Here is a 14,007-nt window from a genome sequence, read left to right as displayed (position 1 = left end):
ATTTTTAGCTCAAAAGGTTGATACGTTGACTGAGTGACCTGGCTACGGAATTCCGACACCTGGTCCACAGCTCCAGGCCGCATGGTGCTCCCTGCTCCGGTAGTTGCATACTCCTTATTTTCAAAATAAATAAATAAAGATGTCTATTTGGGAATTAGAAGTCTCACATGTTGGTAGAAGGCAAAATAGCCAAAATTGTCCCTGAACTATGAGTTCAACTCAATTTGGTCTCTGAACTATTAAAACGTTCAATTTAGTTTCTGAACTATCATAACCGGCCCAACTTCATCCTTGAATGTGATGTGGCACGCCACATTCCAGTCATCATTCAGTCAGTTTGGGGTGTAAAATATCTTTTTATCATTCAGTCAGTTTGGGGTGTAAAATATCTTTTTACCCTTCATCCATAGAGCAGGTTTAAACACAGGTAACTTTCTGCCTGCATCGAGCCTTGGAGGGGTGATGACCTAGTTGGGGAGGGAGGGGTCAGCTCGATGTGGGCCGGAAGTTGCCCATGTTAAATTTGCTGATTGGATGGAGAGTAAAAAGTGCATTTCACACTCCAAACTGTGACTGGATTCAGGGCGATGACAGGAGGAGTCTATGTGGCGTGCCATATTGGATTCAGGGACGAAGTTGGTTCAATTAGGATAGTTTAAGGAGTAAATTAGATATTTTTATAGTTCAGAAATCAAATTGAGCTGAAACCAATAATTAAGAATGATTTTTACTATTTTGCCTTCGTAGAACATCAGGAGAGAGAAACTTGTTTTTGATACCCACGCCACGCCGGAGAGCCTGGGAGAAATTTCTCAGAGCCTGGAGGCCGGAGGATCGAAGATGGAGAACGCGGTGGTGCTCCGGGAGTGGTTCGACCGCGTGGACGCCGGCCGCACCGGGAACATCACCGCTCCTCAGCTCCAGGTCCGCTTCCATTCCATCCTCGTCTCCGCAGCTTTCTTCCCCCCAATTCTATTCTACCCCTACCAACTCCCACTTGCTAGAGGAGCTGACTGCTAACTATCGAACCGCCCACCAGAGCGCTCTCGCCGTGGGCAACCTTGACTTCCCTCTCTCCGTCGTGCAGCAGATGATAAGGTCACTCTTCTCTCGCCCTTGGTTTGTGCTTTGTTAAGGCTTTTTGCTGTTCAATTGTTTGATTGGGTGCTGACTTGAGCCTAATTGGACGGGATTCCATGCAGGATGTATGACTTTGATCGGAACGGAACCATGAGCTTCGAAGGTTAGCCAGAATTCTGCGTATGTAAATGTAGAGCTGCTTTAATGGAGCTCAAATATTAACTTGCTTTGACCTGACGCGTTGTACTGCTGCGTTTTTTCACAGAGTTTCTGGCTCTTAACAAGTTCCTTCAGAAGGTATTTGGGCTCTATATTTGGATCTGCTGCACATTCAGGAATTAGTGTTACTAACTGATGCAAGCATTTCATGCAAGTTTGTTGAATGATTCAGGGGTTCATACTGCAATTTTTTCTTTTTGTAATAAACAATGTGCACGTCTTGTTTGAAAGTGTAATGGCCTATGAGAATGCTATTTAAGCTTCAGTTGTGAAAAGGAAATGGCCTTATATGATGTACAAAGTTATAATTTACAATGTATAGGTATACCTTAGAGTAATGGGCTCATTGTAATGCATCCCTAGCAGCAAACTCCCTATTTGACTCTCTTGTATTTCCTTGTTGTTTTCATTTTGCAGGTGCAAGGTGTCTTCTCCACCCTAGAAAGGTATTATGTTTCATGTGTTATAGAAATGGTGTCATGTCTAGCGCAGAAATGTTTACTTTTTGAGGGTCAAGCACAGAAAATGTTGATGTGCTTACTTGAGCGTTTGTCATAATCTACATTTTTCATGAGTTTTAGTGTCTTTTAATGTGCTTCTTAAGAACCTATAACCGATACTTCTGTATGTGATATCTTGTAGCTAGGCTAGAAAGATGATAATTCAACGTGTTCTTTAAGCTAGAAAACACTACTGTATTTCCTTGTGAAACATGAAGTTTCCTTGGCCATCTCCCTGTGACCCGTCCATAATCACCTCCGTAAAGTTGCATCAAACAACACTCCATCCTTCCATAGTACCGAAGTTCTTTGTTTCAGTTCAAAGCACTGTTATCATCCTCGATGCTGGCTTTTTGTTTAGGAAACAAATGAAATATGCTGGACAATCTTGTTATGCTTATTCTTTCATTTATACCATAAGGTGTGTGTTTTCATCTACAACATATGCATAGTTTTTCCTGTTTAAGTTTCTTTCTCATTAACTTCAGGGGTCGTGGATTTCTCAGTCTTGAGGAGGTGTATGAGGTAATATAATAATTTCTTCTAGTCTCGATTAGTTAATCTGCGTATCTTCAACAATATTAGTTCATTGTGTTGGTTACACACACGTCTTTTCCATGTATGAGAAACATTTCATAGACCTTTCCTTTTTAATTAATAATTACATCCATGATCCATCTTCACTACAGGGATTAATCAAACTTGGTTTCTCATTGGATTCACCTGCTTTCTACACAGTTTGTGAGGTAATTCCTGCTCAGTTTTACTGTAAATTTGGCCCACGATTATTCATGTCTTGATTTAGAGAGTGTGTCTTAAGCCTGTTTAATTTACAGTCTTTGTAAGAGGAGTTATTTATCCAACTTTGTGTTGCTGGACTGTCAGCTTTCTATGGGTGGTTGACAACTGAAGCCAGGGGCATAAAGCCGATGCAGATTTTGCTATATAGCATGAACCCATAATCTTTACCATTTTATTCAGTGCCTCTCAGAAATATGGATACTGCTACCTTGACTCCTTCCTCTTTGTTTTGTGCTAAAACATTAATTTCCTACCTGCACGGCTTAGACTTCATACAATGTTTTCTTTTTCCATTCAAGATGTCAAATTTAGTTTTACTGCCTTCGATGCTCAATACCAATACCTTGGCGTCTGCAGAGCTTTGACAAGAGCAAGAAGGGGATGGTTCATTTGGATGAATTTATATCACTTTGCATTTTTGTGCAATCAGCTCGGTATGTACTCCGTGGTACCTAAAATTCTTCACCTCTAGTTATACTGTTTGTAGAAAAGGATTGCTCTATTCTTTCGGTTCGTATCAAATAATCTTAAGCATTTTGTGGTCTTTTACTTGGTACTTTGCTATCATCTTATGATTTATATTATTAGTTATGACTTCTCTCTGAACGATGAATTGTAATTTTTATGATGCTGTCCATGATTTGCAATTTTAAAGCAGTATTTCCCATGTGTTCTGTGGTAAAATTTATGGTTTACTAATCTACTTGCTTCATTTCTGTAGTAACTTGTTCAACTCATTCGATACAAGCAAGCAAGGAAGAGTGAGTTTGGACTTTAACCAATTTGTTTACTGCAGTGAGTTCCTATTCCCTGTGTCCGTGTCACTGCTGCTCTATCTCGCTCTTCACTTCAGATATATATTCCTTGAGGGCATAGAAATTGATACTTTGTCTCTCTACCTCGTCCTACAGCGGCAAACTGCAGGATATAGCTTCTACTTGACACCTGCACATGGAAACACAGACAAAAAGTCTGCAGTGTGAAGCAAGAACCTTTCACCAATCAAACCTCAGCATCGGCAGCTGGTTGGTATTGCAATTTGCGAAACAAGGCTTCTTTCAGTTCGTTGTTTGCGAAACAAGGCTTCTTGTACCGCCATTTTACTTGAATTTCTTCAAGGTTGGCTGTCCGTCATTTTGTGTCAAATTTACAATAATCCTGGGCTGTATATATAGAATAAGACATGGCAATCTGTGGCTGTATTTGTAGCAATATCATTTAATCTAGGCATTACACTCTTGCATGTGACTTTCCATTTTTATGGGGCTTGGTGGGCCAGGTTTGTTGATGGACCAAATGATGCGGCTTTTTTATTTTTATATTTTTAAAAATGTTTTTTACAGAAATATATTTTCGGTTTCACATTTTACAGTTTTATACCCCTACCGCCCGGCAGGGGGCGGCAGGGACCTACATGTAAATAAATATAATTTTTTTTTGTGCGGAGGCCCCTGGCGGGAGCCTGCCGCCCCTCCGCTGGGCGGCAGCCACCTGCCGCCCGGTGGAGGGGCGGCAGGCAGACCACCCGGCAGGGGGCGGCAGGCTCCCCCCATATAAAAGCTGAGCCCCTTCCCTCGTACCCTCATTTTCTGTCCACGAGATCTAGAGAGGGGAGAGGGAGGTAATTCCACCGGTGAAGCACTGCCGGATTTTGAATCCGAACCGCAAGTAACCAATATTTTTCAACTATTATAGACTTGTTTCTAAAATAATTATGAATTAGAATAGATTTAATTTTTGGATAGTGAAATATAGAATAGTTTACTGTCGATTGGAGGCAGCCATTGCCTTATGCTGCAATAGCAATAAGGTACTGTCATTCTAAGTTTACTATTCTATATTTCACTATCCAAAAACTAAATCTATTCTAATTCATAATTATTTTAGAAACAAGTCTATAATAGTTGAGAAATATTGGTTACCTGCAGTTCGGATCAAAAATCCGGCAGGGCTTCGTCGGTGGAATTACCTCCCTCACCCCTCCTCTCTCTGGATCTCGTGGGCAGGAAATGAGGGTGCGAGGGAAGGGGCTCAGCTTTTATATTTGGAGGGGGGGCCTGCCGCCCCCTCCGTCTCGGAACCGTCATGGGGTTAGGAGTAAAGCATCCCGAGGTGCCGCCCCTCCACCGGGTGGCAGGTGCCTGCCGCCCGGCAGGCGGGGGCGGCAGGCTCTCACCAGGGGCCTCCGCGCAAAAAAAATTATATTTATTTACATGTAGGTCTCTGCTGCCCCCTATCGAGCGGTAGGGATATAAAACTGTAAAATGTGAAACCGAAAATATATTTATGTAAAAAATGTTTTTTTAAAAAATATAAAAATAAAAAAGCCGCCCAAATGATAGGCTAACTAGGTAGGACCAGGATGCCCATTACCAAATTAGGCCCAAGGTTGGCAGGCCCATTAGGCCCAATACTTGTGGGCCCACGAGACAGTCGAGCGTAGAGACCAGGAGAGTCCAGAGAGCTCTGAGCTTTGCTCTGAGGCGGAGCCAGGTCGCCTCCCCCTCCCCCTCACCGGTCACCACTCAGCACTCACCTTCGCCCATGGCGACCATCTCTGCAGCCCTCGCCATCTCCTTCCTCCCGTCCCCGACTCGCTTACCCGTCCCCACTACGGCCTCCCCGTCCTCGCGCATAAAGGTATAATTCCTTCACCTCCCTTCCCTCTTGGCCTCCCCCTTCCTAGCGTCATCTCCCCCGACCTCCAGGGAGATCTTTGGTTAGCCAATTCCCCGGCGTTATCCAGTTTCGTGTTCTCCATCTTCGTGCAGAGAACGGCGCGCTTCAGGTGCTGTGCGGAGCCTTCTTCCCAGGAGCAGGATACCGCGGCCGCTCCTCCTACCCTGCCGCCCGCAAAAGAGTCCACTTCGTCTCTGCTGGGCATTTCCACGAGCACCTGGTCTGCGGGTGTCGCTGGGCTGGGGTTCCTGGAGACTGGGTACCTCACGTACCTCAAGCTCACGGGATCCGAGGCGTTCTGCCCCATCAGCGGCGGAGGCTGCGGCGACGTCCTCGACAGCGACTACTCCGCCGTCTTTGGTAATCTCTTGTAGCAATTTTTTGTTTTTAGGGCAATCTCTTGGCGTAGTTGCTGACCGCTTATTGGTAAATGTAAACTAAATAGTAGCTATTGGGCCATGAGATTTGGATCGAGTTTGTATAAATGATCTCGTTGTGCTTTGCTTATTATTTTGTATACAATGATAACCACATTTTAATTCCAAATCGTAGTTGATTATGGTATTTCTTTTCCGAATTAACCATATGGTTTTACTAACTACATTTGTATAATTTGATAAAATGCATAATGGTTTGGCTCTCTTCCATTTGACAGGGATACCCCTTCCCTTAGTTGGTCTGGTGGCATATGGTTTGGTTACAGCACTTTCTCTGCAAGAAAATGGAACGGACTTGCTCCCTGGATTGTATGACCTGGATATTCAGTTAACATTGCTTCTGATTGCTACTTCTATGGCGACTGCAAGTGCTTATTTTCTTTATATTCTAAGCACTAAATTCGTCGGGGTATCCTGTTCTTACTGCTTGTTGTCAGCAGTTCTCTCGTTCACTCTACTTTTCATCAGAGTAAAGGTATGTGTTCGCAAAGAAAATAGTGTATTCATTTGAAGCTTTAACCATGTAGTCCAGTTAAGTAACCACATTCAATATTGTACTTCCAGGACTTCGGTTTTGAGCGTATCCAGAAGTTCGCTGGTATTCAGTTAGCTGTAGTTGTCATTATAGCTCTAGCTTTGACAAACTCATACGGTTCAGCTACTACTCAGTTGAAGGGGTGAGGCCTCCTTATTGATGCCACAGACATTCTTGTATCTGAATTGGTTTTATACTGAATCGTGGTACACCTATGAAGAGCATTAGGCGTTTAGTGCATTTGACTGCAATCACTCATTTGCCTTGCCGCTTTGCTTTTTTTTTTGTTGCTTTTTTTCCTTAGTACACTATGTGAACTTACATATTTCCTTTTTGTTGATACTATTGGAAATGACTTTAAGATTCCATTTTTTGCAGCACAGATGATTTTGTATTAGAACCATATGAAACAGAGATAACAACCGAATCATCCCCATTCGCTATATCATTGGCTAGACATTTGCACTCTATAGGTGCTAAGATGTATGGAGCATTCTGGTGTTCTCATTGCAATGAACAAAAACAGGTACATGTTCGTTCACCTTGTTGACTCTACCTTACTAAAAACCAAATGATTTCACCGCTGTAGAACATTATTCTTTTGTGAGGGATTGTAGGTATGAATCTTGCTTGGAATACTCCATTCTAGTATGTGTAATATGATAATCTTGTTTCATGCAGATGTTTGGTCGTGAAGCTACAAAAATTCTAGACTATGTGGAGTGTTTCCCAAATGGTGCTGGTAAGGGAAAGAAAATGAGTTCGGAATGTCAAGCTGCTGGTCTTGAAGGTTTTCCAACATGGTTCATCAATGGAAAGGTAAGGAAGTTCTGATGTTTGCATGAAGACATTATGTTTTCCTTCCCCCTTCCGTAGGTCATTGTCATGTTGACATATAATTCCGTGTCTGCAACACCTCTACTTCACGTTTTATATAGAGCAAACTGAATGATGCTAATCTATCGGTTGCTGGGGGGTTTGTGTTGCAGATAAAACACACTTACACCAGCACCCACTTTGCCTTCAGATTTAATTCTTCTCATTTGTTTACAAATTGAGTCTGTGCCTACTCAGGTCCTGAGCGGTGATCAGGAGCTTGAAGTTCTGGCAGAAGCATCAGGCTTCGTTGCTGAGGGTACAGAACAATCCAAGGAAATAGCACCGAATTGATATTATAACTTTTGAACTTATAAACTGAGAGCTTTCTGAAAAATCTCGGTGGAGTCTTCAGACATCAATATAACAAAATATGCACTCGAGCAGTTGCATCCGAAGGTCGTATAGTCTACTTGACAACTAACCATTATAATTTGTAGCAACTCTGCTTGCTCTCCGAGAAGAGGAAACAAACCCCAAGGCAGCTTGTTGTACAACCATTTTGTAGTCCTAGTTTGTACTGTAAAATGTGTAATCCTTTGAAAACACGCACTTTCTCATTTGACGTATATATATACAGTACTATGTAATGCCATTCCCGCTTATATGAAATTTAAGTTGACACTGGAGTAAACAACAGTTGGAGCGCATTTGATAGCCTCTTCGTGTTGATATATATTCTATAGATGAAATGAAATGTTTTGGCACCGTTTGGTTCGCTAGCACAGCTAGCGCCATAAAAGAAATTTTGTATGCACGAAGTATTAAACGAAGTTTATTTGTGAAATTTTTTCATATATGGGTGCAACTTTTTAGAATCTAATGACGATAGTTAATTCATGATTGACTACAGTAATGTTATAGTAGCCATCGTCTAGTCGTGCGGTCAAAAGTCTCATTAAAGTTTTCTCGTGAAGTAGCACAAAGGTGGAGTTATTTTTGCAAACTGACTTCATTTAATACTAATAATTAATGGTCGAATTTTTTTTCTTTTTTTGGAAGTAATAATTGCTCCTGTCGTCGTGGTCACTCTTCCGCTTGGACGACCGGCTGGCAGTAACGAGACATGACACGTGGATCGAACGGGCTCGAGGAATTCTCAGGCTCGCCCTATTTATTTAGTTCCCACCCAATAAACCCCTAAACGAAAAAAAACACCATATGATCAATACAATGAGATGCTAATAAACGAGTAAAGCGAAAACAGTACGTATGGTATGATGTATGCATGACCTATACGTCCTCACAAAAATAAATTTTTGCCAATCACACTATGACAATATACGGATATCCTTCGGTGGCACAATACGTACTATCCCTATATACTAGCCGTTTACTATTAATCTTTCCTACGTAAACGGAATTAGTGTACCTGCAGAAGAATCACAATATAGATATATATACACAACACTAATAAATGACTAGGAGTTAGTTAATACTCTATTTATAGCCACCTGATATAACCTACACTATATAGGGCTTACGAACTAACATCTGCTAATCCCTTAAGCGCAAGGAAACATACTTTTCTAAAACTTTTTTTTAGTTTTTAAAACACGAAAATAATTATGCTGGTACCCCCTGGTGCATTTCAGCTCTGATACCAACTGTGACAGACCCGCCGAGTTAAAACGATTAATTAAGCGTAACCGCCGTCCTTAACCGACACAGACGGGGCTAAGACAACCAAGAACGCTGTCCTGCTGCCATACCTAAACACCATCCCCGCCCGGTCTCACATCTCCATATCCATTTCCAAAACGCAAGTACTGTAATATAAGTAGACATATCATTTGTCTCGCGAGTAACTGGAAATTACTCAACTTCTATATATCCTATATCTCGCGAGTGACAAGAAGTCACTCGACTTCTACCGAGAACTCTTAAGCATAGCATTACTATCGTCCTATTATACTAGTATAAACTCAAGGAACCCTAGAGATCATGCAACTAGAGTTTCAACCAATTTCTATACGTAATGCACAAGTAATTGATATACATATAGATGGAATAAATTTAAAATTAATAGGTTGTGCTCCGGGGCTTGCCTTGCGCTTGTTGCTCGACACTAGGTTCAACCGGGCCTTGGGCCGGGTGCTCACACCTCTCTTCCTGGGCTTGCGTCGGCTGCTCCTGCGGTGCCGCAATCACCTCAAATACGGCGCCCTCAGCTGCGGATACTACACGTATGCATATGGAATAAATGAGTGCAGCCCAAAGATGTAACTACTTTACTTTAACTAAAAATATCCTGCGGACTGTCCGCACCCAAGGGGTGGACCGTCCGCCGTACTAATCTACCGACCCTCTAGAACCAAGTATGTCTCTGGACAAACTTCCATCTATATGGCGGACCGTCCGCTCACCCTTAGCGGATTGTCCGCAGTACACCTACGCCCACCCACCAGAGGCAACAACTTCTCTGGAACAATTTCTAAAACCGCCTGCGGACTGTCCGGCCACCCTTGGCGGACCGTCCGCGGTTCACATAATCGATCTACCAGGGACGGCAACGCCTCTGGACAAACTCCTTGACTCTACTGCGGACTGTCCGCGCCCAAGTGGCGGACCGTCCGCAGTTAAATCCTGCGAACCCCGCCAGAGACATCGTCTCTGGAACAATTTCAAGCCCCAACGGCGGACCGTCTGCTCCCATATAGCGGACTGTCCGCAAGCGACTCTACTAAACTACCAGAGACGACACCGTCTCTGGACGAAACCTAACTTGACCTGCGGACTGTCCGGCCCCCTGGGCGGACCGTCCGCGACTCCTATCTTTGACACCATGCACCAGGCGGCCGCAAGCACGGTGACGGCGGCGGCGGTCGCTCACCGACGCCGGCAGCACCCACGGAAGGGGAACAAGGCTAGGGAGCACAAGCAACTTACCACAAACCCGTTCCCGCGGTCGGTTAGAGCGGAGGACGACTGGAGAGGCGGATCGACAGTGGAGCAAGCTTCAAGGGGCTCCAATGGTGACCCGCGGTGGTTGAGACGATTCAGCCGGGGAGGAGTGGGGCTAGGGGTCGGAGAAGGTGGAGGAGGGGCTCGGGAAGGTACTCTCGCAAGGAATCGAGGAAAGATGGCCGGAGAAGGGAGATCGAGGGGAGGGGGCGACGTCGAGGCGAGCGGTCGGGCTCTGCTCGTCTCGGGACGGAGTGAGCAGAGGGAGGAGGAAGATATGACAGGCGGGTCCCACAAGGAGGTAAATATCTGGGCGTCACCTCGGGCGGACCGTCCGCCGGCCCAGTGCGGACCGTCCGCGAGGCGGTTGTTACACTAACCACTATTTCACAGACTTAAGAAGCGCTTTCACAGTGATTTGAGCACTGAACTTCTTGTCATATCGGTGCCGTGGGATCGCGCTTTCACTTGCTTTGATTTCTTTTCACCGAATTTTCGCCGGGTGGGACTAACATACTCTGAATCTTATCTTGGCAGGTTGCTGATTGATTCCCTAAGCTCGAGTTCGTACTTCAAGCTACCTAAAGAGAATTTCCGGTTGAATTTCCATTGTTGCCATCCTGCAGCGCATCTCAGCGGAGGCGGAGCATTTCGTTTGCTATAGTCTGGTAAAGTATACTTCAGAGGCAATACTCCTTTTGTTTATGCAATATGAGTTAGAAACAAGAGAGTTCTGTTAACCAAGAGAGCTGGACTTCAGATGTGCGAGGATGGATTCAACGAGAGATGATTTATTATTTATTCACTAATGGGAAGAACATATTACATTTCTGTATGTAAGAGTTTTGCCTTTCTTTTAAATGATGCTCAGAATTCTTCATTCGTTTCCCTAAAAAGAATTCTTCATTCGTTCTTTGTAGCTGATGAATCTGCGAAGCCTTTCGATCAGTCTAGAGTTGATGTCATCCACTAACCTGTAAAGACCTGCACAATGTATCTTGTGCATCCTGTTTTGCAGACTAGCAAAACTGATGCCTTCATGTGAGACAGGTCCGAGGAACAGGTTAGCAAGAGTTGTTTTCTTCTAATCCGAAGAGAGAATTAAAAAAAGTAATCATTTCCGGAGTGGGCAAGGATGAAATCTGCTGAAACTGCAAATTTCGGTCGAAATATGACACTCACAAAATGTTGCATCCTACTACAAAATCCAAATCGCTATTGATACATGAATCAGGAGAGGGCTCAACTCAGTCAGTCCAAGCATCAGGAGAAGAATGCCAGGAGGAAGCATACATGGCCACCTTCATCATGATCATCATGGTGCAGTGCCGCTGCCATCGCCACCAGCGGATCCTGATTGCCTCTGCTCAAACTCCTGCACGAGCTCGGCGTCCACGTTCTCGGCGGGCTCCCACGTAGCCTCCTCGATGTCCACCCACTTGACAAGGTACTCCCATTTCTCCTCCCCGTCCTCCGCCGCGGCCTGCCTCCTGTCAACCACGGCCTCCGCCACGGCGTACTCCAGCCCGGCCTCGAAGTCGCTCACCAGGTCCTCCGCCACCCACGGCGCCTTCACCCACTCCCGCTCGCCGCCGTCGCGCCATTCCACCAGGTACTCGCGCCACTTGCCTTCGCCGCGCCCGTCGATCACCTTCTCCACCTCGGCCCACTCGTAGACGGCCTTCTCCAGCTCCTTCTGCGCCGCCTCCAGCCCCTGCCGGAGCTGGAACGCCGCCGGGTTGCCCTTGGGCGTCTTCTCGAGCACCTGTTGGACCAGCTCCAGCGGCGTCCGCCCCTGCCCGTCGGGAGCCTCCGGGTCGGCGCCCAGCTCCAGCAGCGTGCGCACGGCCACGGCGCGGCCGTACCCCACCGCGATGTGCAGCGGCGTGAGGCCGCCGCCGGCGCGCTCCTGGTGGCCCAGGTCCGCCCCGGCCGCGGCGAGCGCGCGCAGGCAGTCCTCGGATCCCAGCCCCGCGGCGAAGTGCATCGCGGTGCGCCCCTGCGCGTCCTCGGCGTCCGGGTCCCGCTGCAGCGTCTCGTCCGCGAGCAGCGCGGCCAGCGCCTCGGCGTCCGCCTTCTTGGCCGCCGTCCACCACGGCGTCTCGTACTCCGCCACGACGTCCGCGGCTATGGCCTCCGCGGGGATCCAGGACGGCTCGTGCCCGTCCTGCCACTCCACGAGGTACTCCGTGGCGACGGACGTGGTGGCGGAGCCGTCCTCCGCGAACACCGGGTTCTTTACCGTGCGGCTGGAGACGATGCGGTCCACCTCGCCGTAAGCCGCCTCCTCCTCCTCATCGCCTCCCTTGTTTGCTGGCTCCTTGGGCTTCTGGTCCTGGAACACTGCGGCGGCGGCGAGCCGGCGAGCGCGGAGGCGAAGGAGGGAAGGGGAAGCGAGGGATGGCGATGGCGTCCTGTGAGGGTTCGGTGGCTTGAGGCGGGAGAGCGATGGATGTCGTAGAACGGCCTCCATTGTAGAAACCGGCGGGGGAGGTGGTGATGGTGGACTGGTGGCGCTGGCGCGTGTGGAGGGAACGCGGCGAAGTTTTGGGTCTGGGAGGGGTGGTCGTGGATAAGGCGATGGGGTTGTGGATCCTGGGGCGACATCGGCCGTCCAATTTGCATTGGACGGCGCAGATGGCGTGTGGTGTTGTGGTGTCTTGTTCTTTTTTTCGTTCATGGGCCAGAAATATCTATAAGGCTCTGTTTGGATGTAAACATTGAAAGGCTTGGTATTGAATTGGGCTAAATGCCAAATCTGACTAGCTTTGGCATTGGGTTTAATACCAATGTTTTTGTTTGGATGGAGATGAAATTGGTGGATGGAATTTGACGAGATGAAAAATAACAAATCGTGTTTGGATGCATACACCATCGAATTGAGAATTGGATGCACACACCAGCTAAAAGAGAGAAGCAGACTCGTGACTCCGCCTCCGCCCACCACCGCGCCGTCGCCTCACCTCTCCCGTTCTTCTCCACGCCAGAGCTGTTCGCCCCTTCCTGCTCCGCGCTACCCTCGTCTCCTGCTCCGCGCCGTCGAGGAGCCGTGCACACGGACCAGCACTCTTCTTCCCCATCCCCGACGAGGAGCCCTGGCGAGGAGGCGGACGCGTGGGCCTCCAGTTCTCCGTCGGTCCGCCTGGGGAGCCCCTGACGAGGTGAATCTCCAGAGAGGAGGAAGGGGAGGGGCAGCGCGGCTCCCCTGAGAGGAGGAAGGCGAGGGGCGGCGCGGCTCCCCTGAGAGGAGGAAGGCGAGGGGCGGCGCGGCTACCCAGAGAGAAGGAAGGGGAGGGGGCGGCGGAGGAGGGCCGCAGGAAGGGTAGCACGGCTCTCCGGAGGGGGGCGGGGCAACTCGCTGGAGAGGGACCCTCGGGAGGGGCGGCGGAGAGGAAGAGAACGCGACGAAGATGCGGGAGACGACGGAGAAGAACAATGCCAGCGAATACGAAGGGGTCCGGCTCGGTATTGGAGGCAAGTGAGTTCCCGTGCGATGAATACCGCTTGGTATTGGGTTGGAATTCCAATTCCGAATTCCAAACCACCCAAACAGCTGGTATTTAGGGCTGGCAATGCCAATGCCGATTCCAAGCCTGGAATACAGACATCCAAACGCTACCTAACACATGTTCAAATTGAGCTGTTGGCCCAAGCAATTTTTTTTTTGTTTTGTGCATTTGTTCAGTTCAGTTCTACATTTAGGTACAGACTGAATGCAGACTGCATTGCCTTTTGTCTGGTGTTGGATGGTTCAAAAAGAAAAAAATGATTATCCGGTGCAGGAAGTTTGCTCCTTCCGAGAATCCGAGCTCCCCTTTTGTGCTATGTTTCGGGGTGCCCTTTCATAGTTGAGCGAATGTGTATAAGGCCCCGTTTAGTTCCCAAAATTTTTTCCAACAGTACTCGTCACATCAAATCTTCCGACACACGCATGAAGCATTAAATATAGTTGAAAAAATAACTAATTATACAGTCT

General features: G+C 47.1%; 3 protein-coding genes across 12 annotated transcripts; 2 read left to right on the top strand and 1 right to left on the bottom strand.

Annotated features, from left to right (window-relative positions):
* The first annotated feature begins 66 nt into the window (after window positions 1-66).
* LOC120647417 (sorcin-like) lies at window positions 67-3,853 on the top strand. Its single transcript, XM_039924203.1, has 11 exons — window positions 67-99; window positions 748-924; window positions 1,040-1,098; window positions 1,203-1,243; window positions 1,346-1,377; window positions 1,717-1,745; window positions 2,288-2,324; window positions 2,489-2,545; window positions 2,958-3,034; window positions 3,322-3,395; window positions 3,512-3,853. The coding sequence occupies exons 1-11, from the start codon at window positions 82-84 to the stop codon at window positions 3,529-3,531; spliced, it is 621 nt and encodes a 206-aa protein (XP_039780137.1). The 5' UTR covers window positions 67-81; the 3' UTR covers window positions 3,532-3,853.
* A 1,203-nt stretch (window positions 3,854-5,056) lies between these two features.
* Window positions 5,057-11,292, top strand: LOC120647416 (thiol-disulfide oxidoreductase LTO1-like). 10 transcript variants are annotated; one of them, XR_005664785.1, is made up of 9 exons: window positions 5,057-5,240; window positions 5,372-5,639; window positions 5,935-6,191; window positions 6,281-6,393; window positions 6,630-6,777; window positions 6,933-6,957; window positions 10,463-10,699; window positions 10,792-10,863; window positions 10,952-11,292. XR_005664785.1 is itself a non-coding variant. In XM_039924201.1 (9 exons), exons 1-8 carry the CDS (start codon window positions 5,145-5,147, stop codon window positions 10,693-10,695), a joined length of 1,053 nt encoding a protein of 350 aa, XP_039780135.1. In that variant the 5' UTR covers window positions 5,061-5,144; the 3' UTR covers window positions 10,696-10,699; window positions 10,952-11,292. The 10 variants fall into 10 exon arrangements, 7 of the variants coding, with proteins under 7 accessions (XP_039780132.1, XP_039780131.1, XP_039780130.1 ...); XM_039924201.1 differs by lacking the exon at window positions 10,792-10,863 and having other exon boundaries at window positions 5,061-5,240; window positions 10,463-10,481; window positions 10,569-10,699; XR_005664788.1 differs by lacking the exon at window positions 10,792-10,863 and having other exon boundaries at window positions 5,062-5,240; window positions 10,463-10,476; window positions 10,569-10,699.
* On the bottom strand, window positions 11,133-12,575 carry LOC120647415 (probable signal recognition particle 43 kDa protein, chloroplastic). Its single transcript, XM_039924195.1, has one exon. The coding sequence runs from the start codon at window positions 12,502-12,504 to the stop codon at window positions 11,347-11,349; it is 1,158 nt and encodes a 385-aa protein (XP_039780129.1). The 5' UTR covers window positions 12,505-12,575; the 3' UTR covers window positions 11,133-11,346.
* Between the last annotated feature and the right edge of the window lie 1,432 nt (window positions 12,576-14,007).

The sequence above is a fragment of the Panicum virgatum genome, chromosome 9K (assembly GCF_016808335.1).
Source record: "Panicum virgatum strain AP13 chromosome 9K, P.virgatum_v5, whole genome shotgun sequence".
NCBI lineage: Eukaryota > Viridiplantae > Streptophyta > Magnoliopsida > Poales > Poaceae > Panicum > Panicum virgatum.
Note: the sequence above shows the minus strand (reverse complement) of the source record. Positions and strands in the feature narration are given on the sequence as shown.

Coding starts and splice junctions, on each gene's coding strand:
- LOC120647416 (XM_039924198.1), top strand. CDS start 5,145: ATGGCGACCATCTCTGCAGCCCTCGCCATCTCCTTCCTCCCGTCCCCG. Junction 5,640..5,934: donor CGACTACTCCGCCGTCTTTG/GTAATCTCTTGT, acceptor TCCATTTGACAG/GGATACCCCTTCCCTTAGTT. Junction 6,958..10,462: donor TGGTCGTGAAGCTACAAAAA/TTCTAGACTATG, acceptor TGAGCACTGAAC/TTCTTGTCATATCGGTGCCG.
- LOC120647417 (XM_039924203.1), top strand. Junction 2,546..2,957: donor CTTTCTACACAGTTTGTGAG/GTAATTCCTGCT, acceptor TGGCGTCTGCAG/AGCTTTGACAAGAGCAAGAA. Junction 3,396..3,511: donor TAACCAATTTGTTTACTGCA/GTGAGTTCCTAT, acceptor CTCGTCCTACAG/CGGCAAACTGCAGGATATAG.
- LOC120647415 (XM_039924195.1), bottom strand. CDS start 12,504: ATGGAGGCCGTTCTACGACATCCATCGCTCTCCCGCCTCAAGCCACCG.